This window comes from Exophiala oligosperma (genome assembly GCF_000835515.1).
Source record: "Exophiala oligosperma strain CBS 72588 unplaced genomic scaffold supercont1.7, whole genome shotgun sequence".
Taxonomy (NCBI): Eukaryota; Fungi; Ascomycota; class Eurotiomycetes; order Chaetothyriales; family Herpotrichiellaceae; genus Exophiala; species Exophiala oligosperma.
This window is the reverse complement of record NW_015622824.1, coordinates 103,943-130,527: the sequence shown is the minus strand read 5'-3', so window position 1 is coordinate 130,527 and position 26,585 is coordinate 103,943. Positions and strand designations below refer to the sequence as shown.

The 26,585-nt window shown below is 50.7% G+C and overlaps 11 protein-coding genes across 11 annotated transcripts; 4 read left to right on the top strand and 7 right to left on the bottom strand.

Moving 5' to 3' along the window:
• Nucleotides 1-340: 340 nt before the first annotated feature.
• PV06_07361 (uncharacterized protein) lies at nt 341-1,985 on the bottom strand. The gene has a single exon (XM_016408595.1). It carries the CDS (start codon nt 1,642-1,644, stop codon nt 796-798), a length of 849 nt encoding a protein of 282 aa, XP_016260349.1. The 5' UTR covers nt 1,645-1,985; the 3' UTR covers nt 341-795.
• Nucleotides 1,986-2,239: 254 nt separating this feature from the next.
• Nucleotides 2,240-3,576, bottom strand: PV06_07360 (uncharacterized protein). The gene has a single exon (XM_016408594.1). The coding sequence runs from the start codon at nt 3,101-3,103 to the stop codon at nt 2,429-2,431; it is 675 nt and encodes a 224-aa protein (XP_016260348.1). The 5' UTR covers nt 3,104-3,576; the 3' UTR covers nt 2,240-2,428.
• Nucleotides 3,577-4,548: 972 nt separating this feature from the next.
• PV06_07359 (uncharacterized protein) lies at nt 4,549-5,990 on the bottom strand. The gene has a single exon (XM_016408593.1). It carries the CDS (start codon nt 5,637-5,639, stop codon nt 4,770-4,772), a length of 870 nt encoding a protein of 289 aa, XP_016260347.1. The 5' UTR covers nt 5,640-5,990; the 3' UTR covers nt 4,549-4,769.
• A 443-nt stretch (nt 5,991-6,433) lies between these two features.
• PV06_07358 (uncharacterized protein) lies at nt 6,434-8,207 on the bottom strand (the record flags this gene model as incomplete). Its single annotated transcript, XM_016408592.1, has 1 exon — nt 6,434-8,207. One exon carries the CDS (start codon nt 8,205-8,207, stop codon nt 6,534-6,536), a length of 1,674 nt encoding a protein of 557 aa, XP_016260346.1. The 3' UTR covers nt 6,434-6,533.
• A 664-nt stretch (nt 8,208-8,871) lies between these two features.
• On the bottom strand, nt 8,872-9,795 carry PV06_07357 (uncharacterized protein; the record flags this gene model as incomplete). Its single annotated transcript, XM_016408591.1, has 1 exon — nt 8,872-9,795. The coding sequence occupies one exon, from the start codon at nt 9,793-9,795 to the stop codon at nt 8,872-8,874; it is 924 nt and encodes a 307-aa protein (XP_016260345.1).
• Nucleotides 9,796-10,051: 256 nt separating this feature from the next.
• Nucleotides 10,052-11,837, bottom strand: PV06_07356 (uncharacterized protein). The gene is made up of 2 exons (XM_016408590.1): nt 11,616-11,837; nt 10,052-11,564 (listed from the first exon to the last, which is right to left on the bottom strand). The coding sequence occupies exons 1-2, from the start codon at nt 11,736-11,738 to the stop codon at nt 10,122-10,124; spliced, it is 1,566 nt and encodes a 521-aa protein (XP_016260344.1). The 5' UTR covers nt 11,739-11,837; the 3' UTR covers nt 10,052-10,121.
• A 159-nt stretch (nt 11,838-11,996) lies between these two features.
• On the top strand, nt 11,997-13,849 carry PV06_07355 (uncharacterized protein). The gene has a single exon (XM_016408589.1). The coding sequence runs from the start codon at nt 12,107-12,109 to the stop codon at nt 13,655-13,657; it is 1,551 nt and encodes a 516-aa protein (XP_016260343.1). The 5' UTR covers nt 11,997-12,106; the 3' UTR covers nt 13,658-13,849.
• Nucleotides 13,850-14,033: 184 nt separating this feature from the next.
• On the bottom strand, nt 14,034-16,222 carry PV06_07354 (uncharacterized protein). Its single transcript, XM_016408588.1, has 5 exons — nt 15,855-16,222; nt 15,720-15,801; nt 15,490-15,666; nt 14,829-15,432; nt 14,034-14,749 (listed from the first exon to the last, which is right to left on the bottom strand). The coding sequence occupies exons 1-5, from the start codon at nt 15,897-15,899 to the stop codon at nt 14,164-14,166; spliced, it is 1,494 nt and encodes a 497-aa protein (XP_016260342.1). The 5' UTR covers nt 15,900-16,222; the 3' UTR covers nt 14,034-14,163.
• A 1,323-nt stretch (nt 16,223-17,545) lies between these two features.
• On the top strand, nt 17,546-20,395 carry PV06_07353 (uncharacterized protein). The gene has a single exon (XM_016408587.1). It carries the CDS (start codon nt 17,793-17,795, stop codon nt 19,992-19,994), a length of 2,202 nt encoding a protein of 733 aa, XP_016260341.1. The 5' UTR covers nt 17,546-17,792; the 3' UTR covers nt 19,995-20,395.
• Nucleotides 20,396-20,531: 136 nt separating this feature from the next.
• PV06_07352 (uncharacterized protein) lies at nt 20,532-22,503 on the top strand. The gene is made up of 2 exons (XM_016408586.1): nt 20,532-21,450; nt 21,503-22,503. The coding sequence occupies exons 1-2, from the start codon at nt 21,319-21,321 to the stop codon at nt 22,097-22,099; spliced, it is 729 nt and encodes a 242-aa protein (XP_016260340.1). The 5' UTR covers nt 20,532-21,318; the 3' UTR covers nt 22,100-22,503.
• A 1,057-nt stretch (nt 22,504-23,560) lies between these two features.
• Nucleotides 23,561-26,564, top strand: PV06_07351 (uncharacterized protein). Its single transcript, XM_016408585.1, has one exon. It carries the CDS (start codon nt 23,983-23,985, stop codon nt 25,009-25,011), a length of 1,029 nt encoding a protein of 342 aa, XP_016260339.1. The 5' UTR covers nt 23,561-23,982; the 3' UTR covers nt 25,012-26,564.
• Nucleotides 26,565-26,585: the final 21 nt, after the last annotated feature.

Below are 26,585 nucleotides of genomic sequence, written 5' to 3'. Positions count from 1 at the left end.
GTGTACCCAAAGAGGTGACGTGTGTATCAGATGGTGATGCAGAAAAAGAATGAAGCGGTCTTGGGCCGTCCAACGATATTACAGCAACTCGTCGGAGAAAGGGGAAGAATTGAACAAAGGGAAAAACAAAGCAAGCCTCAGTGAGCTCGAGTACGGCGGCTGACCACTGAGTAACATGGTGTCTCTTCGGTGACGACGTTGTTAGGTCCCTTTTACTCAACCTTCACACAGGAGAATGCACAGAGTCCAATGGACCTCTACCAAAGTACCACATACCTACCACACGTGTCCTCTACCTGCCTCCAATGCCAAAGTTGTCGTGGAACAGAACGGAAAACCCCTAGAATCTTTTTTTTTTCTAATCTTCATTTCATTAATCGTAATTACTTCGCGCCGGACTTCCAACCTGGATTGGTACCTAGATTGGTACTCGGATAAGGCAAGGTAAGCTATAGGTTACCAAGATCCTCTTCAGTCTGCAGTGTGCAATCTGCAGAGAGTGTAGTGTAAAACGACCCATTCTTCGCCGATGCGTACCTCATGGAATGAACTCGCTCAGCAAGCATGTATGTTACAACTGTTCCCCTCGTCAACCTCAAAGAATCCACCTATATACACCGGCACCTTGAAATCGAGGGTATGGTATATCATGCCCGAAGGCGGCTCTTACCACCACCGTATCAGAAGGCAGGATGTATCAACTCCTCTGCCTCGTCGTTATCGCTCTCGTCCAGAAAATCAAAGCCTTTGTTCTTGATCCTCGTCCTCCATTAGCGTCACTCTTTTTCTAGACTCTCATTTCAAGAGAACAATCAACAAAACCAAGATGACAATCAATACTATAATTGTCGTCATGCCCCAATTCTGCTTCGCCCGTTGACTGACCGTCTTCAACCTCCTCTTCGCCCCGTCGAGTCTGCCCTGATGCCTGTCCACGCCCCGGTCGACCTCGTCCAGGAGCGCGATTTGCCCTTCGAGCTCGTCGCCGACCTGCATGGCCAGGTGACGTTGACGCCCGATACTCTCCCCCAACCTGTCGAGCTGCTCGTCCTGCTCGGCTATCACCTGCTGGTGGTAGGCGTGTATCTGCACGTTGTCCATGGACTCCGTCGGGTCGGGGGTCTGGGCGCGATTCGCATCGCCGTCGGTGTACCGGGACGGAAAGAGGGCGGCGCGGGTCGCCTCGTCCTCGGCGTCGTTGAGAGACTCCTGGGACGGGTTGTCGCGGAACCGGACATTCTTGGACGGCGCCTGATGATTTGACGACGGGGTGCGCAGGTTCGAGGACCGACGGGGTCTCGGTGCCTCGTTGGACTTGCGCGACTGGGCGCGGGTGAAGTCTTCCTCGAGGGACGGGTCGTTGGGAGAGGAGAGGGTGGTGGGACTGGTGGTGGAGGGTGGTTCGCCGTGGAATTGCCGGGCGAGGTCGCCGTACTGGGAGCGTAGTCGGGAGAGGGCTGCGGTGTCGGCGTCGGGATTCGACGAGAGGGAATCGATGCCTTCGCGGAAGGATTCTAACGAGCGGGCGACGTTGGAATCTTGAGATGGGTTGGGGTCGAGGTTGAGAGAGATGGCGCGCTGACGTTCCAAGAGCGAGAGTTTGATGTGGTCGGCTAAAAGAAGGAGCTGGGATGGATTCGACATGGCGGGCTAGTTGGAGAAGACGTGCAGGACGAGGAGTAGGGGAGGGTCGATGTGTAGGGTTGACGGATGCCTGTCTGCGGCGTCGGTTGAGCCGTGTTGTAGACTGCAGTTTCGGTCCTTGAGGTTGGTGTGAGTGAGCGTGCTCGTAGGCGAAGAGAAGAAGGTTCTGTGGGAAGCGACTGGAGTTGTGTACGTCCCCCGACTTTTTCACGGCGCATTGAGATGAGCGATTGACTAGAGGCACAAGAGTTGTGTTTGTAGAGAATGGAATGAACCTCGAAGATGGTCAGCTGGAGTTGTGATCAAGTACTCCGTACCAGCCTCGTAACCATCGGCCGTCGGCAACTGCGGAGACAGGGCCTCTACCACCTTGCAGTACTTACCTAATGTCAACGCCTACAGTAAGAGTACCTGGTGCCTGGGGATGCCTGAGGATGCCCGAGTACGTCACCCAGGCCTTATCCCCACCGGATGCAGCACCCTAACTTTCCTTTCTGAGCGATTCTAGATCATTTTGCTCAGCCAGCAACGCATTGATGCCTGAGGATGCCTGGGCATCCCTCCCACAGCAGTCAAAGGCAACCTTTGTCAACCCCCTACGACCACTAATAGAAAATTACCTAGAAAGAATCAAGGGCCTATCACTCTTGAAGGTTCCAAAGATCGAATTAGAGTAAACAAGATAATGGATAATGAATAATCAAAAGCTTTTTTTTCTCAAAGAGAAAAAGTCGTACTCTCATAATCCCCTCTTTATAAAAACTCCATGCTTGTCCAGCATGATTCAAGCCTGCTTCCATCCCAATCCCTCCGCCCGTTCTCGCCACTTCCCCTTCTCCTCCTCGAGACCAGCAAGTCTCTTTTCCAACTCCCTAATCTTGTCGAGTTTGTTTTGTCTATGCTTGCGTGAATTCATGGTATTGCGAATCCGCTGTGCACCTTTCTTGTCGGCCATATCAACAAAGTGAATCTGAGTGTGTTGGACCGCAGGAGGGTTTGGTGTCGTCTTCATCACTTTGGCAGGTGCCGCACTTGAAGCGAAAGAAGAAGACACCGAAGTTTCCCCTGTCCTGGACGCATCTGCAGCCAACGGTCTGGTCAAGCGAGACCTTGGCAACGATGCTGGAGTATTCACCAGGGATGGCGCGCAAGTGGCAGCTTTGAGCATCGAAGTCTCCTGGCTAAGATGTGGAGTGGCGGTCTTGGGTGTCGTGGACCACGTCATTGAAGGTGTCGTTGCCGTGCTTGAGTCCGTGATTGATATTGACGAATGGCACGGAATATCTCCCGGGAAGGAGACAGCGAACGGGTTCATGAAGAATGTTTCTGGGAAAGTTGTCGATGGACTCGAGACACTCCCAGGAACAAAATCTGCTTCTTTCCCCTCTGCCTCTGCCTCTACCTCCACCTCCACCAGCGAGGTGTCAAGTCCCGACGACGCTGGTAATTCTTCTTCCATCGAGGTTTGTTCAAAGTCCACCCACAACTGTTCGTCAAAAGGAACATCGTTGTTGAGACTGTCGAAGAGATCGACGTCGACGTTGACATGGCCATGGTGGAAGACAGTTGGGTCTAGAAGCCCGCCGTCTATGTATCCGTACTGTGATTGTTGAACATTTCGCTGGTCGGTATAGACCAGAGGAGATTGCCGTAGATAAGAGTCATTGTAAACCGGGTAGCATTCCCTACCGAACCCATGTTGATGGTCCTTATGGTGGGAAGAATGCTGCGAAGAAGCGAGACGGTACGACTGCTGTAGTGACCGGCATTGTGCACTATCCAAAGTTGACCTTCACCGGAACTTGGGGGAAAGCGAAGAGGGGCGCCTTGCCGATATTGCCTGGTTGCAAGGCGAGAATGGTGATTTGGATAGGGAAAAGGAAGAAAAGAAAGAAAAGAGAAAGTGGAAGAGCAAAAAGCTGTGAGGTGATTGAAATCGAGGTCGTCGGCCCGTTAACACGGTCCAAGCCTCAATTCTCGTCATTCCCTCGTCCGCGGGGTTGCAGAGAATGGCAGGCACTATGCCAAACAGAGTAACTGGGATAACGGAGGAATGTAACGCAAGTTGCGCCGCCCGCTTCGGCCGAGGGAAAGTCACGGGATGTGAATATGAGTCAGATGTACGGATTACTCTAATCGGTATAGAGCCTTCCGCAGTCTCTTGCTCGTGTCTTGTACTCGGAGTCGTAGAACAGCAGTGGCAGGGTTATTGCCGCGTAGTACGGACTATTTCACAGTCTGCTCAGTACTATCAGATAACTCTGCACCGATCCAGATAGCCGACATTGCTATGCGGACGAGATTAAGCTGGACCAGGAGGTGATATCAAAACTCGCTTCATCGACATACTCTATTCTGCAAAGTCGCGAAACGTCCACCTGCCCCAAACACAATCTCTGGTCGAACGAAGTACCTCGACAAGGAGGACAACAACAAGATTGCCATACTCCGTAGTATGACGATGAACAGCCTCGTCGCTCCGATAGATCATGTTCGACAAAAACTTCATATATAAAAGGTGAGGCAATGGTTGATGAATCTCGTTGAACTGGCTCTTCGCAAGAACAGTCCAGCAGCGATGATGAGAAACTTCATTTTGTCTTAGCCGACATCGGTTGATCTTTGTCTGTGATAAAAAACCATTTTGCCGATCTGAGCTCTGTCCTGTCTCTTCTTTCTGCTCTTTGTAAATCGTTTTCGTTCTTGTCATGTGTTGTGCTGTTACACCTTTGGAAAGCGTTCGAGCGGTCGTGATGAAGACAAGGCTTTAGCCTCGAGTATAGGTATTGGTACTGCCACTTGGTTATAGAGCCAGGATTCTAGCTAATAGAAGTACCCGAACGAGCGAGGAGAGACAAAGGGGAAGAGGGAAGGTGAAAAGGAGAGACCGTAACTGTCAAAGGCATCAATCGAGATGTATGTCCGTTCATAGAAATAACCCATATATAATATTAAATCGCAGTCTATCAGGAATTTCCAAACAGTAATAACCATTCCCTGCAATCCAGACCAGTCCACGCTATGCTCATCAACCAAACTCGAAACAAACTTTTCGCAAGCAATGATAGCTGCTCTGCTGGTAAAGAATGGGGGATCACCGTGTACAGTCACATACAGCCACCGGATCATGAACCACAAGTCATGTCGATGAGAGGGTTGTAGTTCGAGTCGACGATGGCAAAGCTAGGTGACGCAGTGAAGTCATCGAGGTCGTAGAAGAAATAGTTCAAGCTGGTCAAGCTGGCACAAGACACCTGCCACCAGTAGGTCTGCAGCGATTCAACAGACGGCACCGCATTTCCAACTGTATCTCCGGAGATGGGCTGGCCAGTCTCGGTGGTCCAGACGTCTTTTCCTTGTGCAACAGCCCTAACTTGGTTGACTGCAGCCCAGTAGGCATCGCTTGCTGCACCGTTGTCGATGCCGATGCCTTGCCAGTACGGGTAGGCATCGTTACCGAGCCAATCCACCGCGTCGATGACAGGAGTGTTTGCGCCGTCGACCCAGGCGGTCCAAGTATCAACGTGTCCGACAGATTTACTGCTGGCTCCGAGACCCCACAGCATCCCGCGAACATCATTGATCTGCGAAGCCAGGGTGTTTGCGTCAGTGTCACCCCGGTAAAGGTCTTCACTGCCTACAGACACCGCCAGGATCCAGTCGGAGCCATACTGTTGAATGGCGTCAAGCAAGGCCTGTTTCTCGGCCTCGTAGTGATTGCTATCTTCGGTCCAGATACCAACGAGGAGGGAGGTTCCTGTCGCGAGGGCCGCAGGCACGGCATTTGCTAGTGTGTTGCAGTCACTCGAAGCGTAAAGTCTGGCTGATTTGAAGTTTCCAGGGAAGCTGGCGATCTTGTTGAAAGCAAACTCCCAGTCCGACTGACTCCGGCATGCTCCCGAGGGAAGATTCGCGCCGATGTTGAAGCCACTGAAATACGCATCTGCTCCAGAGAGCAACGCGGAGGACAAGGCTAATACGTGACTAGTTTTCATCTTTGCTGATCCGTAGTTTATGATTCGATAAAAGAACGCTTTGTTGAGGGAAGCGGCGGGTTTCAGATCTTTCAAAGAAGACACGATAAATCAATGAATAAACGAATGACGTGCAATTGTAAAGAGTGACTTGTAGTAAGGATAATAACGAAAGACAAAGGTATAAACACGAGTGATACTGTAGAAATAATCAACAAGATTAAGAGTGTTTTTGACTGCACACCAGCAGGAGTCCTTGCTATTCTCATCAAGGTCATCGGAATCCTTACACAATATCCTTGTAGTGGTGACCCATAATGGCGCCCGGGATCTGCTGGGATGGTGGATGCTCTGGTTAGGGCCGGCTGCCACCCGTTAACGCCCTGACCGGGGTCATTACCCATAATTTTTGTGGCTGTACCTGCATTAGCATGCCCGAGAGATTGGATTGATGTCCATTTCAGGTGCATGCGTAGGGCTCTTTCGTCAAACATGGCGTTTTTGTTGTACTCTGTAAACCGATGCAAGACACATATTTCCCTGGTGCCCACGGTGCCTAACTTTGGAACTGGGGACTTTGAAATTTGAATCTTGACGCGGAAACACCGACCATAGTCTCAGGCATGAAGTCAGGTCTGACCATTCGTTTCTGTACCCAGCAAAATGCAAAAGCATGTCCTACAGAGCATATACACCTCCGAGCCTTCGAGGTAGCTCGCTCCCTGTAGGATAGCAAACCAGGGCATGGGATCACCAAGCTTTATTGCTTCTCCCTCTCATTGCATCCGGTACCAAGCTAGGATTGACGCATCCTCAGCCAAGTTATTTGGATGCAGCAGAAGCCAGGCCACAGGTGTGGTCATGAAAGTTCCTAAAAGAGAGGTGGATTGAAGCCCCTCGACTTCCAATTTCCTGCTAACCAAGCTGTAGTGGTTGTCTCATACGTTGACTGGTGTGCAAAGGCTGTGTTTTGAACTCTGGTCTTGAGTCAAGACCTGCTTCGGGCGGCGTGGCTATGAGTTTTTCTTGCTTAGCATTGCCTACTGGACCATTGGAATGGTCACGGCATCCTGCCTGGTAAGAAAAATGTATCGACCGGACAGGAGCTGTCGAATCTTTTGATGTTGGCGTATCATCATCTGTTTGCTGTAGGGTCTGCCGCCCGGCTGAAGGCGAGTGGTATTCCTTTGAGAGCTCCGATCGAGACCGCTGCTTGCGCACAGATCTCCTAGCTGATATCGTTATCGTCCGTCTAGTCGAATTGGAAGAGCCGACAACAGAAGGAGGAAGTAGTGATGGCGTTCGACCTATTGTCCGCGTTGGAGCCTTGAGGTTGATGCACGAGGGATTCGGCTTGCTGGTTTGAATTGGCAAATCCCGGGAAGACTCGAGGAACACACGCAGATTGAGAGTGGTATCGCCAAGAGGAAGAGATGGCCGTGGCCTCACAGGTTTCTGATGCTGTGATTGCATCACCACGTTTGTGGTCGGTTGAAACATGCCTGTATCAGAATTCGAATAAGTTGTACCCGGGAGATAGACGAAATCATCGAAACTAGTGGCGATATTGGCGAAGTTGAACCCCTTGCCCTTGACTTGAGGCTCGAATACCTGGCCAATATCACGGTCGAGATCAAGAATCCCAGTCTGGAGGGGCTGGTATCTATGCAGATTGCTGATAAATTCTGGAAAGCTTGCAATCTTAGGTTGAATGTCGACTTCGAGCTTCACATCACCAGATTCTTCAAACCCCCCACTCCCTTTGGTCAATAGCATAACGAAAGTGAACTCTCGTGGTAGTCCAGATTTTTGAAGGCGGTTTTCTTCGAGAGTCCATACCATCTCGCCGTCTTCAATATCGTACTCATGACTGTACCAGGACCTCAACGTCCTGACCGAGCCTTGAATCTTCATCATTTCATACACCTTGTAACTGCTTTTCACACCATAAGAAGGCTTGATGGACGCCAATGCAGGCCCTTGTGATACACCAAGGCTTCCAGCTAGATTGAAGTTCCAGTTCAGTGTCTCCGGACTGATAGACCCGTACAACAAGTGTGGAGCGTGGCGAAGAAACTTGGGCGGCAATGCTCTTGGATCAGAGCGTGAGTGCAAACTAGGATTTCTCATCAACGAGCTAGACATTGTCTGAGTGCCATGGTCATGACTTGTGTGCCTTTGGGCGGCACCAGCGACCACCTGTAATGGACTCAGGGTATCCTCCCTGCTATGATGAAGTGCAATTCGTATCTCAGCACACTTGAAGCGAAATGTTGTACTGCTCGGATGAAATACAAAGTTGATGGCCACGAAGCGGACATTGTCAATGGTGTCCTCATGTATTACTGGGCTGTCATAGTAACCGGACTGAAGACGTTGGACGTGGGCGGTGATGTACGAGCCTCCAGGGAGGCGGCGCTCATAAACACATTTCTGGTTGACCTGGTAGCGATAATCGGGAGCATTCGGGTCGCGGGCTCGAGTAGTTGTAGATGGGGTCATTGGCATTCGCGGCCATGTTTGAGCGTCGCTGATATCTGCGGGCGCAGACAGAGGCTCTGTCCGGAATTGGTCGTACCAGCGGTTCATAACGTTAACGCGAATTGTGATGATGAGGTATCCAGTAATGATCTCGGCATGGATATATCTGAGGTCGACATATTGTCAATGGCCAGGCGAGAATTGCGGCCAGACCTCTCCGTTGAAGGGTCAGCAGACCACATCACCCATGTCGATGCCTCTTTCTACGAGGTAGAGATTTGGCGAGGCTGGCAGCCTGATCGCCACAGCCAGATCAGTGCACGCGCCCCGATCGAATTCCTCATTGGACCTACTCGAGTATGCGTGCTAGATGGATACAAGGGTCACAGAGTGTTGGTGAGCCTTAGCTGAATGATCGCCACTGGAGATGGAAGCTAAGAGTTGGCTTATTTTAGGCAGTCCCGATCTCAAGTCAATTCATTCGTTCCGTCTGTGCTTGGTCTTGTCTCGTATCACCAATGGAATCGCAAGTGGTTGGAACTGCTCTACCAGTCAGGTCTGAAGCGGACTCAGTCACCCGATAATTGAATCATACGAAAGGCTTTTGACCTTAGAGATCGAGTCCTAGGATCTAGGACGAGCTGGAAGATGGATGCCCAATAGCATAGAAGTACAATTTCCCATAGGAGCTGTTGATATTCGTGTATCGAGCACTGGCAGGCGAAGTCTGTTGTATCGTGCTGGTGGCGGTTTCACGAACGCCATAAAATCATCAGAAAATCTTGCCCAATACCTGCCGTACGTCGTCGCTGATACCCTTTTCCTTGACCTGGTCACTTTTATCTCTGCCTTTGACCTCAGCCTGTCTCCATGTTCTCTGAATGTTGGCATCTGCATCTGAGTCTTTTGTCGCACCCTTCATCTCTCGTTTCCTCTTCATACCTTCCCTCCGTCTGCCTTCTTCCACGCCCTCGACGAACATCTTTGTCTCACGAGCAATTACCCGTCTGTCTTCATCTCGTCGGCCCTCCTCTTCTCTCTTTTCTTCTCGTATACCTGCCATCAGTTCTTCCCACCGCATACCCCGCAGATACTTCATGTTCCATACGTCGTCGTGGTAGAAGCCGCCCTTTTTCCCGCCAACCTGCTGCGTATTCAGGCTCTCAGCACATCTTCTGGCTGTCTTCTTTGATGTAAACTCTATCCAGCCTTCTGTGTAAAGCTGCCGGGAGTTCTTTTTGGACGATGATTTGTGTTTTGATGCTGGCGTTAAAAATAGTCGTTTAATGGGGCTGAAGCCGCGTTGCTCGAGCAGATTGCGCAGCGCAGCTGGTTTCAAATACGGTGGTAGTGAAGACAGGTATATCACGCCTGGTGTTAACTCTTTCTTGGTTTTGCTTTTCTGCTTCGAGGCCTTCTTCGACCCCCCGACCTCGGAGGGAGTGTTTTGGTGGTGTGTAGTATGGGTATCTTCGTCTCCGGACTGTTCAGGTAAATCATGAGAAGGCGAAGGAGAAACTGAAGTCTGCCGTTGCACTTCGTCTTCAATGATAGGGCTGCTGTGATCTATCTTCCGTCGCTTCGAGGATCTGGTAGTCTTGGACACTTCTGCGGCCTCAGAATCGTAACCTGCATCATTGTCTGATTCGTCGGAAGGACCGTGGTCGAGATAGACATTCCTATCATTGAGGGACATGATGGTTTGGGTCAGTATGCGCACTTATTCAAATCAATCAAAAGATTGAACGCAGATACGTCCTGGAAAATTGATTGTATCAGGAACCGCACGCGGTGTTGATGAATTCGGTGCGGAGAAAATTTTGGTTACGGTTGGGGAAGGCGGAATTTCCTCATGCACTCTCTACTCTCAGTAGTCTACACGGGAACAGTATCGCCCGACCAACATATAAATCGAGGACAACAATCGCAGGTCGTGCTACTATTATAACCCAGGCCTGAAGGTCTGAAAATACAATTGGGCTTTCAGCGTGACACAAATCTCCATATACAAAACCTCTCTATCTATAAATTGGGCATCTGAGGCTTCCATGATATGCCTCTGTCCTCAAGCCTGGTCTTGCGTGCAAGAACCTCTCGCACCTTTTCCCTGACACCAGCTTTGTTGTTCCATCTATTGGCAACCGCTTCGATGACTGCTCTTTGCCCTTCCTGACCATACGCCCTGACAAGTTGCTCAATGTCGGCTTCACTAGGTAAGGCAAAAACTGCATGCGGATACTCTGTGAAGTGCTGATCAAGCGCCCCTTCATATGGCTCCACCAAAGCCAGAGGTTCAAAGTCCGGGGACATGGTGAAGAACTCGTCGACATCCTCCTTGCTGACCTCGGCAAGGCTTGCAGGCTTCCAGACGGGTTTGGTAGGGGGCTTGTTGATAAGACGAGCCGAGACGCCTTCGACAAAGTCTGGGTGTTCCATGAATCTGGCCGCCATTCTGTGCTCGCGGATAAATGTCTCGCTAATATTCCAGTTTCTGCCTTCTTTCAATTGTCGCAAAGTGACTCTCAAGCTGGTTGGGGACCTGAGAGCGATCGTCTTTTGGGTTTGTTTCGCCCACTCTGAGATGTACTCATCTCCAGATTGAGACTCTTGGCCGAGTGCGCTGAGGATGCCTTCAACAGTATCATGCTTGAATGTTCGGTCGATGGCCTCTCGCAGTTTGCCGCTTAGATCACCGTGGCTAGAACCTTTACCCAAATCAGACGAGGGTAGGCTGCTAGTAAACTCGGCGATTGTTGAGTTGATAAGTTGTAGTCGTTCTGACAAACTAGCGTAGTCTCTGAAAACAAGCTCTGACAATCGCGTCGTCAACTGAGGAAGCAACGAGCTGTCCAGGTAGTGTGTTGCGATTCCAGCATAGAATGCTTGAACCCCGTGTAGTCTTTCAGAAGTCAGGGCCAGATATGTACCGATTTCTCCATCTAGTCGAGAAAGGAAGAAACTTCCACCAACATCGGGGAAGAACCCAATCGTTGTTTCGGGCATGGCAAAGACTGTTTTCTCCGTCGCAATTCGGAAGGGCGCATGTACAGACAAGCCCACGCCACCACCCATGGTGATTCCGTCCATGACGGCGATATATGGTTTACTGTAGGTCGCAATCAAATGATCGAGTTGGTATTCAAGACCAAAGTAGTCTGTGGACTTTTTCTGGCCTTCTGGGCCATCCTTGTTTTGCGACGCAAGCTCGGCAACATCACCACCAGCGCAAAATGCTTTCGGTCCAGCTCCGGTGATCATGATCACATTTGCCATCTGCGACTTCTCCCATTCTCTCAGACGAGGTAGTATCTTCCGCGCCATTGAACCATTGAGAGAGTTGAGCTTCTTCGGTCGGTTTAACTCGATCGTTCGAACGCCATATAGGGAATTGAATAGGACATCGTCGGGGTCATCGCCTGGAAGTTCCTTTGGCATTGCGCCATATCTGATCGGAGATGAAGACATCTAGGAGGCATTAGTTGGTCTCTAGTCCTTGTTGAAGGACATGGATCATACCTGTCGTCGGAGCAGTGCTTGGGACACTAAAGGCGCCTTGTGTCGGGACAACAGACTTGCTGTTCTAGAAGTAGTGTTTGGAGCTACAAGGGATGCAGCATATCTGGCACAGCAAGCCTTCATGACGGGATGACTATCGTCGCAATAACATGAAAGATGCTGCTTGGGCCTTCTGTAAATTGGCAAAGACACGGATAATGAAGCACCTCGGAAAATGTCCTAGGGAGTCCGCCGAGGCAGATGGACCTTTTGGAGGCGAGAAAACTCCGCAGCCTTGCAGGGCTCATCACGTGCGAGGCTGTGAAAATCCTGCTTGATAATTCCAACGCCGCTTTCTGCCAATGAAGAGGCGAATTCTGAATAATTATCAGTCACCATCTTCACGATTTCGACTTCTTCAAATTGTACTGATCCTTGTCGTACTTTTTCTCTTCAATTTCCTTTAAAGGACTCTCATGAATACGAAATAAAAAGGACGAAACACTTTCAAAATGTCCATGGATCTGGACGCTCCAGTATCACTCCCTTCAGTTCATCAGCCACAGGCGGCAACCATCCTCTGCTGCAACTGTGGTGCACCCATAGATGGAACGGCATCGGCAGGTGCATTGTGCTATGACTGTATCAAACTGTCTGTCGATGTCTCGGAAGGCATACAGAGAGAGGGAGTACTGCACACATGCCGAGATTGTGAACGATGGCTGAGTCCTCCTTCACAATGGGCATCAGCGGCGCTCGAAAGCAGAGAATTGCTCGCTCTCTGCCTTCGGAAACTACGTGGCCTCAACAAGGTCCGAATTATTGATGCAAACTTTCTGTGGACAGAGCCCCATTCACGACGCATCAAGGTGAAAATCACCGTTCAACAAGAAGCTTACGAGGGCACTATACTTCAACAGACCTTTGAGGTTGAATACGTAGTCGCTTACCAACAATGTCCAGACTGTGCCAAGTCCTACACACCAAACACCTGGCGGGCGTCGGTGCAAGTCAGGCAGAAAGTGCCACACAAGCGAACCTTCTTGTATCTCGAACAACTCGTTCTAAAGCACGGTGCACACAAGGAAACCATCAACATCAAGGAAGTCAAAGATGGTCTTGACTTTTACTTCGCCCAACGAAACCATGCCGAGAAGTTTGTCGATTTCCTCACGTCTGTAACGCCGGCCAAGGTGAAGAAATCGCAGGAACTGATCTCCATGGACATTCACACCTCGACCAAATCCTACAAATTCACATACTCCTGCGAACTGTTGCCGATTTGCAAGGACGACCTGGTAGCTCTGCCGATAAAGATGGCAAAATCCATCGGTAACATTGCGCCATTGGCACTTTGCTACCGAGTGGGCACGTCAGTAAACCTGATCGACCCGACGACACTACAGACCGCCGATCTTCCGACCGGAACATACTGGAGGAACCCTTTCAAAAATCTGGCCGACGTCCAAGAACTTGTCGAATTTGTGGTGCTGGACATCGAACCGTTGGGTTCACAGAATGGTCGGTTCTTCTTGGCTGAAGCCACGGTCGCGCGGGCCGCAGATCTCGGCATCAACGACAAGACCTACTACTGTAGAACGCACCTGGGAGGAGTGCTCCACGCCGGTGACTCGGTTCTGGGTTACCATTTGACGGGCACGAATTTCAACAACCCCCAATTCGAGGAGCTGGAACAGAACAATGCGTACGCCTCCACCATTCCGGACGTCATGCTTGTGAAGAAGTTCTACGCCCGCAAGAAGAAGCCCAAGTCCAGATCGTGGAGACTCAAGCGGATGGAGAAGGAGGAGGGCGACCTTTTGCCCAAAAAACAGGACCAAGAGAGGATGGATGCAGATTATGAAATGTTCTTGCGCGACGTCGAGGAGGATGCCGAACTTCGTCAAACTCTGGCCCTGTACAAAGCCAAGCAACAAAAGACCAAGGACGTGGACATGATGAGTATGGCTACCGGGGAGAGCGAGGAGGACGAAGTACCAAAGATCAACATGGATGATTTGCTGGATGATTTTGACGAGTTGAATGTCAACGATGTTGAGTGATTTCGGGGTTCTGTCACACGAGTACTTCGTACCTGGGTAGTAATCATTTATCAACCTCATGGCTGGGTCCAGGGCGTTTTGTAGGTCTGATAGGTGTCCCGGGTCTCGATCGACGACCTGGTTGCTACCTTATTTCAATGCAGAGATATCCACAATAATGCCATCTCTACCTACTTCAACGTGCTCGACGGTAGATGCTGTTGCTTCTCCAAAGATATTTTCAGGGAACGATGCAGCAGACTCCCTTCGCCCCCGGTCGATATCACAGATAAACACACCAAGCAGTTTCCTTTGGAGCTTAGGAAGCAGTTGATTCAAACTCGTGTAATGATGAGGTCAGATGTTCTGTCCAATACTGATCGATACCATTGTATGTATTTTCTCTACATGTAGAATCGGAGGAATGTTTTTAGAAAGCCGCTCCGCTCCTCCTCTCCCTCAAGTTCCTGGAGGCGGGGACATAGAGATCAGAACCATGGCTGGGAGGTTCAAAATCTTTTTCTTTTTTACTTATCTTGATTTCCAATGGTGACAGCCTTGATGATCTGGTACTCGTCCATACCGTACAGACTTCCTTCGCGGCCGTAGCCACTCTCCTTGACACCCCCAAAGGGCGCTTCGGAGGCCGAGATCTTGCCCGTGTTGGCGCCGACCATGCCGCACTGGAGCTTCTGGGCCACCCTCAGGATCCTGTTGACGTCCCTGGAGAAGAAGTATCCGGCCAGGCCGAACTCGGTGTCGTTGGCGAGCTCGACCGCCTCGGCCTCGGTCTCGAACGGGAAGATCGGGGCCAGGGGACCAAAGGTTTCTTCTTTCGCCACGATCATGGACTTGGTCACGCCCGTGAGGACGGTGGGCTCGAAGAAGAATCCGTCCCCACTGCCCGGTGAGCCTCCGATGGCGACGCGGGCGCCCTTGGAAACGGCGTCGTCCACGTGCTCCTTGACCTTTTGAACGGCGGCCTGGTTGACGAGCGGGCCTTGGGTGGTGGTCTTGTCCAGGCCAGGACCGGTCTTGAGAGCTCCCACCTTGGCCGCCAATTTGGTGGCAAAGGCTTCGGCGATGCCCTTTTGGACGAGAATTCGGTTTGCACTTTGACAACAGAACGTCAGTCACACTACCAATTTTTTTCTGCAAGGTAGTAGGTAGTCTGAAAAGAAAGAAAACTTACCAGACACATGTCTGTCCAGTGCATCTGAATTTACAAAACATGGCACCTTCCACGGCCAAGTCCAGGTCGGCATCGTCAAAGACAATGAAAGGTGCATTGCCTCCCAGCTCAAGACTCAACTTCTTCAGAGTTCCTGCAGCGAGCTTTGCCAACATCTTACCGACTCCGGTAGAACCCGTGAAGCTGATCTTGCGGACTTGTGGGTTGGTGGCGAGCTCGGTGGCCGCTTGACGATCCTTCGTCGGGCAGACTTGGATGACCTTTGGCTCAATGCCAGCTTCGATAGCCAGCTTCGTAAGCGCCAGACACGTGTACGGGGTCTCACTTGGGGGCTTGATAACCACGGCACAGCCTGCCGCCAGAGCCGGGGCGATCTTTCGAGTGATCATCGCTGCCGGGAAGTTCCATGGTGTGATGATACCACAGACACCGACGGGCTCTTTCAGCGTCAGGAGGGTGGTGTGAGGGGTTGACGAGGGAATGGTGACTCCATATGCTCTCGTTGCTTCCTCTGCAAACCATGACACAAAGCTGGCGGCGTAGACAACTTCGCCTTCGGCCTCAGCGTACGTCTTGCCATTTTCCAAGCTGAGAATAGTTGCAACTTTGAGAAGAGTCAGTCAGCAGAAGTTTACTTTCACGGTCTCGAAAAAGTACTCACTGTCTTGCTTGTTGGCGAGAATCAGATCGTTCCAGCGTCGTAGAGCTGCGCCTCTCTGTGCGGCGGTGGTGCTTTCAAAGTACTTTGGCTGTGCAATGTAGGCATCATTGATTGCGGTTTTAAAGTCCTCTAGGTCGCAATTTGAGACTTGTCCAAGGGTTTTGGCAGTTGCCGGTTCTGGATGCTGTGAGACGACGAGTTCTGCTATTGAGGACTGTGCTATGGCTGACCTGTGACGGGAAACTTCTTGTCCTTGCTCACCCATTTGCCTCCAATGAAAGCATCGGAAATGAAGAGCTTAGGGTTGTTGAGCTAATCCTCAAGGTCAATTCAACATTCTCACCGTAGATGTTCGTCCCACTTACCTTTCCGAGAGCCTCCTCAGAGTATGTCTGCGCAACGCTGCCCATTTTGACTGGTGGAAGTGGAAGTCAGATGAATCTTTTTGATATTGTAAAATTCCAGTGTCTTGCACGTAGTAATAAGATAATAATAGTAGAATCAAATCACAAAGACGTCGATTTCAATCCACATTCTTAAAACACAAGTCGAACATAATCAGTTGATGGGTTGTATGCCGGGCCGGTTCACCTCTGGCATACTCCAACTCGGGGAGGCGTTCTCCGTTTTTCCCCGATCAAAAATAATCATATAACCGCTTGGAGAAACAACACTTGTCTTTCTGTGGGTCGTCTCCAGGCCGAGAAGAAGAGAATCACCACCTTCTCTAGCCCCCTTTGGCAATAAAACTTGAAGAGTGATACGTGGGGTGAGGTTGAGACGTCTTCGTTGGACTCTGAGCTCGGTACTGGCGCCTTTTTAAGTCCAACTTGCTCCCGAGGTCAACATGACCACGTTGTTTTGGTGTATTCATCTTACCTAAAGCCGATGGGCAGCACAAGAATCTTGTTTTCGAATGTCGAACGTGCCGTGAGAGCAAGGTCAAAGGAGGCGGCAGCTCTGGACATACTGCATAAATCTGCCGGTGGGTTCGGCGGGCAACGATAGCATTCGCTGGAATGGACGCTCTCCTCTCGCCAACAAACCTTGTGCGAGCATTCAATGAAAGATGAGAGAAGCAGGTAAGCTGATCTGCAAGTTGTCAAAGGTGACATTGAAAGAAAATCACGATGCGGTACCCAATACAAATTGCTCAGGGACAGTCAGACCTCAAACTTCACACGACGGACAGGATGCAAAAATCTCAGGCATAGCCACAACCCGCCCCATTCCCAGATCAACCGGCCCGGTCAGCCACAATCATCAAAACCTGGAGGAAGCGCTTCTCAGCCGAGGTGCCGTAGGGAAATTTTATTCCTGTTAGGAAGTTCACTGCTGCAACTTGATGCTATCGTTGATTCAACTTCATGAGTCTGACGAACGCGATTTGTGTGATCGATAAGGTCACCCATGCTCTCGTGGTCGGTGGCGAGTATTGTCCTAAAAGGGAAAACAATGAAGAGCTGGCTGATCATGCATACGCCTACCCTTTGAATCTATAAACCATACGACCTCTTGACGTGGTTGGGTGGCTTGTGATCAGTCCCGATGGTCTTCGTAGGCTTCAGTTCAGATCGGTACAGAGCAGGATCTCAACCTTGTGGCGGCTATGACCAAAAGCACCGTCGTCAATACTTGTTGGTCGTGATCGGATTGATATCAATGCGCTATGAAAATGCTGGAGACCTTGAACCATTATGAATGCTTTCGGTGATATATGGCACTTTTCAGGATCACGGAGGAGGGTTCAGGGCCCGCCTTGGGAGATTTGCGTGGTTGTCGCATTCTTACGGAGTTACCAATCCGAACCCGTCGAATCCAGAGACTTACGGCCAGAGTGCAGAAACACTTGCTCGTAGCAGAATGAGCTACATCTGACAATGCTGTGGATGGGTAAAGAAGCGAGAGGTTGAAGGTGAAGGGAGAATAGATAAGCTACTCGCAGCGAGACGAACTTCGGCCAAAGTTATGGCGGCAACGAGTTTGATAACAGATCTTGGCGCATAGCTCCATCTCACGTAAAAGCGGCGCGGCACAGGTTGAGCAAGTCTCATATAGAATCACAGTGAAGATCGTAGCCTGACCGTGAGCTGGATACGCGAAGCGTGAATGAACAGTACTTAACGAGTTACACACATATCTGATCACCTTGATCTTAAACCTTGTTGACCGTTGAGCCTTCATCTTTCCCAGTCACAACCGCAAGAAGACGACTCGGTCGAATCCCGATTTGAGTCATGAGCCAGATATTGCATGTGGGCACGTAAAGTGATGTTCACAGGTGGTTTTGTTATGGATGAAGGATGAGTTCCGCGTTCTTTCGCAGACCTGGTGATGAAAGTTCCAGCCCCAGCAGTTCTGAAGTCGAAAGTGAAGGCTCAGAGAACATTGACCACGTGAGCCCACCCGTTGAGAATGTCGACGACGAGACAGGCGAGCTGGGCACCACGGAATCATTTTCGAGCCATGGGAGCATTTCGTTTGGAGGTTCTTCTGCTGCCGGTGGTGGTGGTCCCGCAACCTCGTTTGCCGGCGTTGACCACCATCGAACAAATTTGATCGACGCACTCCTCGAGGACTTTGCACGGACTCGAGCATGCGAGATGATGAACAATGCGAAGCCCGGATCAAACTACACAAGGTCGTCTCCCGAGATCGAGGCTTTGGCCAGACAATTCTATCGACAAGCCACTCAATCGCTCGCTCAAACTGGAGTACTCCCAACGACTCTGGTGTCTGAACAAGGTCGTAACAAGGAGCAAATGCGAGCTACTTACTTGGCCGGAATTGAAGGTATAGCGCTCGGCGGAGTGCAGGCAGGTAAACTCATATCGTCCAATGTTGCAGCCACCACAGCCCTGCCTTCTTCCGAAGAGCAACTGGCCGTGACTCGAACTGAACAAGGACCCTCGAATGCATTTGGTCAACTACTTGAACAGCCTTTGAGAGACCTCTCGCTCTATCAAGATCAAAATCCATTCACAATCCGTCCTTCCAATTTTATGCTGTCCAACCAGTCTATAGAACGTCCTCGCAGCCACTACGAATCGAGCTTCCAGCAAATTGGTCTGCTTGGAAAGGGGGGCTTCGGTCGGGTATACCGCACATTCAATGTCTTTGACAAAAAGGAATACGCAATCAAGAAGATTCCTCTCAGCCCTCGCTTGTCACAGCGATACAAAGAGTCGGGTCATCAAGAGCTTGAACATGTTCTGCGTGAAGTCCAGGCACTAGCTCAACTTGAGCACAATAACGTCGTTCGGTACCATGCTACATGGATCGAATCCCCAAGACTACCAAGGATGATGGACTTGGATGAGGAGAGGCCCGAGCTTAGAGTTCATGGCAGACGCCTCATCGATAATGGAACACCTCCTGTCACACAGGGTCAACCTCGAAAAACCTTACCGCGTCGACTGTCGCCGGATCGAAGCGATGGCATTGTCTTTGGTTCTGATAGTGTCTCGCAAATCCGCACACTGGATCAACAGGACGACAAAGAACAACCTCTGTGGTCAATGAGACAGACATTTTCCGATCCGAGCTCAGCACGACCATCTGAAATATTTACTGACGGACATGCAGAGACAAACGGTCGGCACGACGTCGTAGTGGATGAATCAGTCTATGTCCTACACGTGCAAATGTCAGTCTATCCCCTGACGCTTGAGCAATACCTGACCCCAGCTCCTGAAAACGCCCGAAGCGCACCGAGCAGTCCTATGCGAAGGCACTGCTTCCATCTAGTGCCTGCATTGCGCATATTGCTTGGCATCTTATGCGGGCTGCAGTACATCCATGCAAAGGGACTAGTTCATCGTGACATCAAACCCAGCAACATATTCATATCGAGCTTCGAAATGGCGACCCCTAATGGCGGCGTCTCGGGGGGCTACTACGACGTCGGTAGCTGCGTTGCATGCTCGTTTTCCAGTCGCTACTTTGTGAATCCACGTATTGGGGATTTCGGACTTGTTGCTGAACTGGCTCGAGATGGTCAGAGGAAAGACCAGCAAATTGACGGCAAAGCCGACAAAGCGGTGGGTACCGAATACTATCGTCCACCACGCTGGACGGATTCGAAAGAGAAATGGAAAGCCTCATCGAACGTCAATGAGAAACTCGATGTGTTTGCCCTTGGAGTGGTGCTGGTGGAAATGCTCTGGCATTGTACTACCAAAGCCGAACGCATGGTAGTTCTTGGAAGCCTACAGAAAGGCTTCCTCCCCGCAGGCTTAGCCACGAAAATTGACAAGGAAGGACATGACCCAGGTACCGGAGAGCTCGTCTGTCAATGTATTGCTGGGATGATCAACCGGGATCCACTGCAGAGATGGGGCTGTGGGCTGGTGAAAGAACAGGTCGAGGAGATATTGAAGCAGTGTCGAGTTTCGCCAAACGAAGAGCACGACGATGCAAGTACGAGTATCGATGCTGGTTATGGGGTTGAGCTTCATCAAGTAAGGAGTTTGGAGGCAGATGCGCCCTCACGGAGGCAGGACTGAATCTGCACAAAAGCAAGACGGTCATCAAGCTGTCGAACCCCAAAATAGTTCCTTTCCTTTGCAACGAAAGGGGCTGGTGTGCTTCACCAAGTGAAGCACGAGCACTGATACTCCATACCTACCCTCGAAGGGAAAAGCTGACTGAGAGCAATTGATGTCGAAACGCTCTGACCAGCGCCAATCACACAACCAGTTTGCGGTTCGTAAATCGCTAGTTTGAAGAAGACAGTGCACCGTGCTGCAACTGATTCAAAGCCGAGGAGAGATCAGCAGATCCTGTGACTGTGACATGCGGCACAATCATTATTAGCAGACCTGTGAGGCAATCAGCCAAGAGACGTTATAGATGTACAGTAGGAGACGAGCTTTCTGGCGAGCCTCGTTGCGATAACATAACATCACAAGAATAGCGAATGCTCCCCTTAGTCCCGTCACAGCTTGGTGTTTGTTGACAAGTCGGTCACGTGCAATTTATCACGCTATCACGTGATATAATATAGAGTTTCGGTTTGGATCGACTCTCTCTCTCTCCCAACGGCGGAGTAAAGACCTGACCAGTTCCTTCGTGCAACCCCAGGTTCAAGCCATGGTTGAGTTCGACGTTTACGGACAAACGGTACATGGGGATAGCACCGAACTACGCTTAGCGAACCAAGAAAATACGTCTCGCTTCCCGACAGTGCGACTATTTGAGGCATAGCTCTCCAATCTCCGGAGTGTTGAAGTCGGCGCCGGCCACTTCAAGATGAAGACCTGATCTCGCCTGACAGATGTCAAAGACCCGGTCCAGATTGCCTTCAGAAGCTGGACTCGGTGTCGCATGCTCAGAGACAACTACAGAATACCGTTGTCCCTGACACTGAGAGATATGAAAGTTAAAAAGCCTGTAGCCAACATTTCTTGATGCGGTACGGAAATGGTGACCCTGCAGGTCGATTTATATCGTGCGTGAAACTTACTGAAACCATTGGTACGCCTCCTTACCGTCAAGATGGCATGTGTCGCCGCGTCTGAGGCTGACATTCCCACTGGGGAAAACACCGGTTTTCAACTGGCGCCAAGGCTAGTTGTAGTCGAGACACCAAAATAGGGGCTTCAAGAAATTGACAACAGGACTTGGCCCCCCTAACGAAGGCGCTGAGACAATGAGGAGTGGCGCAGGCGTCTACAGTATTCGTAGGTTGGATCTTCTCTGTTTGTGTTGTTCTTCATCCTCTTCTTCCTAATAACTGCTTGTATTCGGCTTTCTCCTTCTTCCTCATCATCACCATCACCTCTGCACTATTCGATTGACGGATTTCGCGGAGGAAACCAGTAGATCAAAATGGTTGCGATCAAGACAACAGGACTTGCATTGACGCTGGCTGGCGCGGCCGCGGCACAGTCATCATCGGTGGTCAGCGTCTTTTTTCCGGGTCTCGACTCCCAGACACTGTTGGGCTCGGTGATCAAGTCGGTATGCTTTGCAATTGTGTTGTTCACTGCGTCAGGGTACTAATTCGAGTCAGGATTCCTCTAAAACTACCATGGCCGTCGCATGCCCTTCGGGTACAGACTCTAACGACTGCGGAATCGTCGGTGCTATCACTGTGACAGTCGGCGCTTCGACATTTCATGCACAAGAGTCGTTCGAGAGCACATCGGTCATCATTGATTGTAAGGTGTCAGGAACAACGGCTGCGGACTGCGCAGAGACATATGTTGGACCAGCGGGATTGATTGCGACGGACGCTCCATCGTTGACCAATACGGACGCTTCATTCGATACTTCGATTACTTCAACCGTGACCAGCACGACCCTGGGCCCCACCGACATGTCCTACGTTCCCGTCACACTTACCGATTCTCTGGGTGATGGAAGTGGCTCGTCGACGACGGCTTCCACTGGAGCTAGCGGCAGTTCTTCGACGGCGTCTGCCACTTCGGGTGGCGCGTCTTCTTCATCATCTTCGAAGACCAGCGGCTCAAGTGGCACCAGCAGTGGAAGTGGAAGTGCTACCCCTACTGCCGACAACAACAATGGTGCCAGCGGAGGAGATTCCCGGATGCTGGCCTGGTCCGCAATGGGCGCTGGTCTTGTCGGCATGATGATCATGCTACTCTAAATCATCCACAAAGCCCGTTTGGGGCCGGTCTTGGGAGCCTAGCATAGGGAAGGACAAGGGTCGTGGATCGTGTTTGTACTGGGAAGATCGGGCATCAGATGAGTTATGTGGGCTAGGCCAAGTGGAGGGTGTTTCGCACTCGGATATCAGCTCCGAACGCTGGCGCGGCAGGGTTATCAACAGGGCAAGGACGGGGCATCTGCCGCTCACCATGGTCTCAGATTCGGCACTCAGACGGAGTAAGGAGGTGGCTTGTTGCGAAGAGTGGTGGTGAGATCTCATGCACGATGACATCGCTATGACATGGTACTGGGGTCCTACTCGTGGTAATTACGTAGGCGTGTTGATGTTCCAGGCACGCATGTGTTGTCGAGAAACAATACCAATATACTATTCATTCCATTCCTATACGGTAACCAGTACAGAAGCGATTGAACTTGGTATAGCAGTGTTGTCGATTTCCTAACCGTTAACCGTATTGCTATTTGACTTTGATACCACCCTGGTCCTTCTCCCGTGATCACGGTTGATTGTCAGGGGCGCCGGTAGAAGTATCAGTGCGCCGGAGAACAAATAAAGTGAGGATTGACGTCGTGGGAGGGGTGCTGGGAAGAGTACTCGTACGGGTACTGTACAGCACAATAGTGGCGCAGTGGGGAGAGGCAGCATGTGAGGTACGTGTACGAGTACCTGTACCGGGTACAAGACAGTGCTCGCATGCAGTATAGCTCCGATCCTCAGTGAGAATATTGTATTGTACTGTACAAATACAGAGTAATACTACTCGATATGCAAAGGGATCGGCGATGTGGACAATCACATCGAACAAAACAAAAAGTGATTCGACGGGGGCTACCTTCCGAAGTGGCTGACAGGGGGGAACAATAACGAAGGCGCAGATGGCACTTTTCAAATTCCCATGACCAGAAACTGGGGGATTTTAGGCGGCATCGACGATGGTATGGAGGATCGACAACGATGCCGCGGCCGATGCGGGTATTAATGGTCGATGGCGACAGAATATAAGCAGAGGCAGTGACATGACGCTACCGTACAAAATGTACTAGCTATCGATGTACCTCTGCCTCCATCTGATACAACCCCCGCCCATCGTGCGGCCCATTGGCAGCGTCTGTCCACCTTGTGCGCCATTTGTGGCATGTTGGGCCTTCGTTCTGCTTCCGTGAAGGCTCTAGTTTGTTCTCTGCAGGGATTATTGATGTTGTTGTGGCTTGTGACGAGCTGGTGAGCCTCTTCTTGGTGTCTCTTTGAGCTGGCCGGATCAAGCCTCCGCCGTGGGCTGCCCATTGACTGCAAGTCCCGGTGCCCGGTGCCCAGTGCCCAGTGCCTATGCCCATTGATTCCAGTGCCCAGTGCCCAATGTTCGGTCTCCAGGCGCCTGTTATTCCCCAATTAATTGTCTCTCCATCACCCGCTAAGTAAAAGGTTCGCCCGAAGGAGAACATCATCGCCTGTTCTGCCTCAGATCTCTCGCTTCCACTTCTGGATCCTCAATGTTTCTTCCGCATGTTCCTGGCATTGACTAGTACGTGTACGAATCCCGAGTACAAAAAGAGTCTTCCACTACCATCGCTCCACACCGCTGTCACCAAACCTGATCTTTGATCCATTGCCAGAATCTTCCTTAAACAAGCCAACCCTTGATATCCCCCCGTCCGCCTCTCCTTCTGCCACACCTCCAAACAAACAACTCAACATCTCTCTAGCCACACCTTGTGCCTCGCCCTCACCCTCACCCATCGTCATCAGTTTTTGTCACAACGAACCAACACTGACCTGGACCCTTCCCTACTACTCGTAGTAGTACATCACCTCATCGCCTTGGACCTTGATCTCCTCTACACCGCATATTTTACACCACAATGGCGGCTCTTGGTACCTTGTCTGGGACCGCCTCTGCCGTGGACAGCATCAATGACTTGGATGGATATACCTTCCGAGACTACAGCTTTCCCTCCGCAACCGCCTTCGCACCTACACAAGAAGATGACTTTGGTTTCGACCCGGCTCCTATCAAGCCTACTACTTCTCTCAACAACTTCCAGCCCTACAGCCCTCCTACAGACCTCTCACTCTCTGAATGGCCCGACTTCCAGCGCGATGACGATATGAAGCCTTCTCTGGGCGATTCTCCATTGAGTTTTGCTCCATTTGAGGCCGATGGCTTCGTCAAGGCCGGCCTTCCAAACTCCAGCACTGCCGTCTCTCGATATGGCCAGATGACCCCACCTCGATCCAACTCAGCAGCCAGCTCAGACTCTCTCAAGCTCGAAGAGAAACACTCTCCCAAGTCCACGGCCCCTGAGCCACGCCGTAAGCGAGCTTCCAAGGCTCAGCCCAAAGAAGACGACTCGGTACTGGCATCTACTACAGCTACATCCGGTCGGAAGCGGAAATCTTCTAAAAAGTCGGGGGCAGACAAGGGAGCATCTCCAGAGGAGCAGAAGAGAAAGCAGTCGCTAGAGAAGAATCGCCTAGCTGCTGCAAAGTGCCGCATGAACAAAAAAGAAAAGACCGAGCAATTACAGCGAGATTCACACGACAAGGCAGTGCAAAATGCTTATCTCAAAGATCAAATCATGCGCATGAAGGACGAGATTCAACAGATGAACGCACTCCTTCTCGCCCATGCCAACTGTGAGGAATGCAAGGCACCGGAGGAGATTCAAGCCCACCTTGCACATCTCGGTAGCGATTTCTTCACTACGCACATGGGATTTGGCAATACCAATTTTGGCGACTTTTCCTCCCAGATGAACTTCCCTGAATTGCCAGCTATGGACAACGATTACTTTGACCAGAGTCACAGCCAGATGCAGGCTCATCCGCCGCTTCCCGAGTTCAACCGCTCTGCCGATTTCGAGGTGCAAACCCCCATGCAGCTGGATTGAGGACTGTTTTCGGCCCAACACTCGAGCTACCCCTCTGTAGCTCTCATCACGAATTGACCCCTGCACAGCGGAGAGTTCGGATTCCAAGCAATCATAGCTGTCGCAATCTCGTCGCGCCGAAGCTACCAAAGCAAAACGAGTGCGGTGCCACCTTTCCCCGCACTCCTGTGGCGGTGCTGCCTCGGGCCAACGAGTTTGTCCTACCTACCAAGTCCCAACACCTTATGATCCCCTGGCTATATTTTCCAGCACGCTTTTTTGTGGGATTGTTACGCAAATGTGCTTTGTATGACGCGAACGGTGTGAATTATGTGATGTGGGAAGTCACCTTCTCTGGGGCAAAAGTGAAACCTGCTCTGTAACGACAGAATCTTTTGCTGCACTTTGGCGGATCAGCGATTGGGGCTGATTAACCAATGATCGCCACCGCTAAAGCACGGTTCTCAAGATTTTGAGTGGGTGAAATTGACGTCAATCGTCGACGGGCGGACGATTGATCCGGTCGATCGGACAGAGGCGATTCTACTAAGAAGGTGATCGGCATTGATGCCCTCTACGGTGCTTCGTTGTACGATTAATTGATTTTACGAGTCCGCGCAGAGAAAGCGGAAAGGACGGATGATGAAGTCCCAGTCAATGGATGGGTGGGCAACAATTATGTTGTACTCTTGTTCCTTTGGTGTTCGTCTGGCTGGGAAGATGTTTTCCTTGAGCAAGGGAGGCTGGTTTTCCACAAAGAGCATCGTATATGATTCGAGAGGCTCAGGACTTTTGCACGATTGAAATGTTGTTATGAACCGATACCCATCGGGAGGGTTGCTATGCTTTCTACGCGCCTATTCCAGTACAACTAGGCATACTTACAGAAGTATCAAAATACAAATACTATTTAATTCTGAGAAGAAGTATTGTTTTTGTGACTTGTGAAGTTCGCGATATGACCACTTTGGAACCATGTGAAAGAGAAATTTGTGCAGATGGGCGGATTTCTTTGCCACATGTGAAGGAGAGGGGAAATGTACTTGTGGCGCTGTAATATTATTGTGGTGGTCATTTATTGATCGACATTTACCGAGGCCAATTTGAGGAACGAAGAGGGAGAGAGACAAGTATTCACGTAAAATCAGTTCGAGTGAGCCTGGACTATGGGAACGGGATGAGAGGGAACCGACCAATGAATGTGGTTTTGGAAGAAATAACCGCGGGTTTTATTGAACAAGGGTACGGGAAACAGCTGAACGACATGGTTTGAAAACGCTCAGATATTTTTACAAGGTACTCAATTATCCTGTTGTACGTACTGAAGTGTGGTACCTTCCGGACTTGATGTCGTGACTTTTACTTTTTTTAACTTTTTCACCGTATGTACCTTGAAAGTATCCTTGGTACTTCGTATGAGGATGGATTTTCTAGGGTACATGTCAGAACGAAAAAGGACCATGAGTACCTAGGTAAACTCTCTCGAATTACGAAGTACAGAGGCAACGCAATGCGCCGAGATAATCACTTCAGCCATGCAAGGGGGCCGTAGGTGAATCCCCCCCTCCTCCTCCTCCTCCTCCTCCTCCTCCTCC

Excerpts from the sequence above, each read along its gene's own strand:
- PV06_07361 (XM_016408595.1), bottom strand. The coding sequence starts at position 1,644 with ATGTCGAATCCATCCCAGCTCCTTCTTTTAGCCGACCACATCAAACTC.
- PV06_07360 (XM_016408594.1), bottom strand. The coding sequence starts at position 3,103 with ATGGAAGAAGAATTACCAGCGTCGTCGGGACTTGACACCTCGCTGGTG.
- PV06_07359 (XM_016408593.1), bottom strand. The coding sequence starts at position 5,639 with ATGAAAACTAGTCACGTATTAGCCTTGTCCTCCGCGTTGCTCTCTGGA.
- PV06_07356 (XM_016408590.1), bottom strand. The coding sequence starts at position 11,738 with ATGAAGGCTTGCTGTGCCAGATATGCTGCATCCCTTGTAGCTCCAAAC. Across the intron at positions 11,565-11,615 it reads AAGCACTGCTCCGACGACAG|ATGTCTTCATCTCCGATCAG; the intron begins GTATGATCCATG and ends AATGCCTCCTAG.
- PV06_07355 (XM_016408589.1), top strand. The coding sequence starts at position 12,107 with ATGTCCATGGATCTGGACGCTCCAGTATCACTCCCTTCAGTTCATCAG.
- PV06_07354 (XM_016408588.1), bottom strand. The coding sequence starts at position 15,899 with ATGGGCAGCGTTGCGCAGACATACTCTGAGGAGGCTCTCGGAAAG. Across the intron at positions 15,802-15,854 it reads CTGAGGAGGCTCTCGGAAAG|CTCAACAACCCTAAGCTCTT; the intron begins GTAAGTGGGACG and ends CTTGAGGATTAG. Across the intron at positions 15,433-15,489 it reads TCTCGCCAACAAGCAAGACA|TTGCAACTATTCTCAGCTTG; the intron begins GTGAGTACTTTT and ends CTCTTCTCAAAG.
- PV06_07353 (XM_016408587.1), top strand. The coding sequence starts at position 17,793 with ATGAGTTCCGCGTTCTTTCGCAGACCTGGTGATGAAAGTTCCAGCCCC.
- PV06_07352 (XM_016408586.1), top strand. The coding sequence starts at position 21,319 with ATGGTTGCGATCAAGACAACAGGACTTGCATTGACGCTGGCTGGCGCG. Across the intron at positions 21,451-21,502 it reads TGGGCTCGGTGATCAAGTCG|GATTCCTCTAAAACTACCAT; the intron begins GTATGCTTTGCA and ends AATTCGAGTCAG.
- PV06_07351 (XM_016408585.1), top strand. The coding sequence starts at position 23,983 with ATGGCGGCTCTTGGTACCTTGTCTGGGACCGCCTCTGCCGTGGACAGC.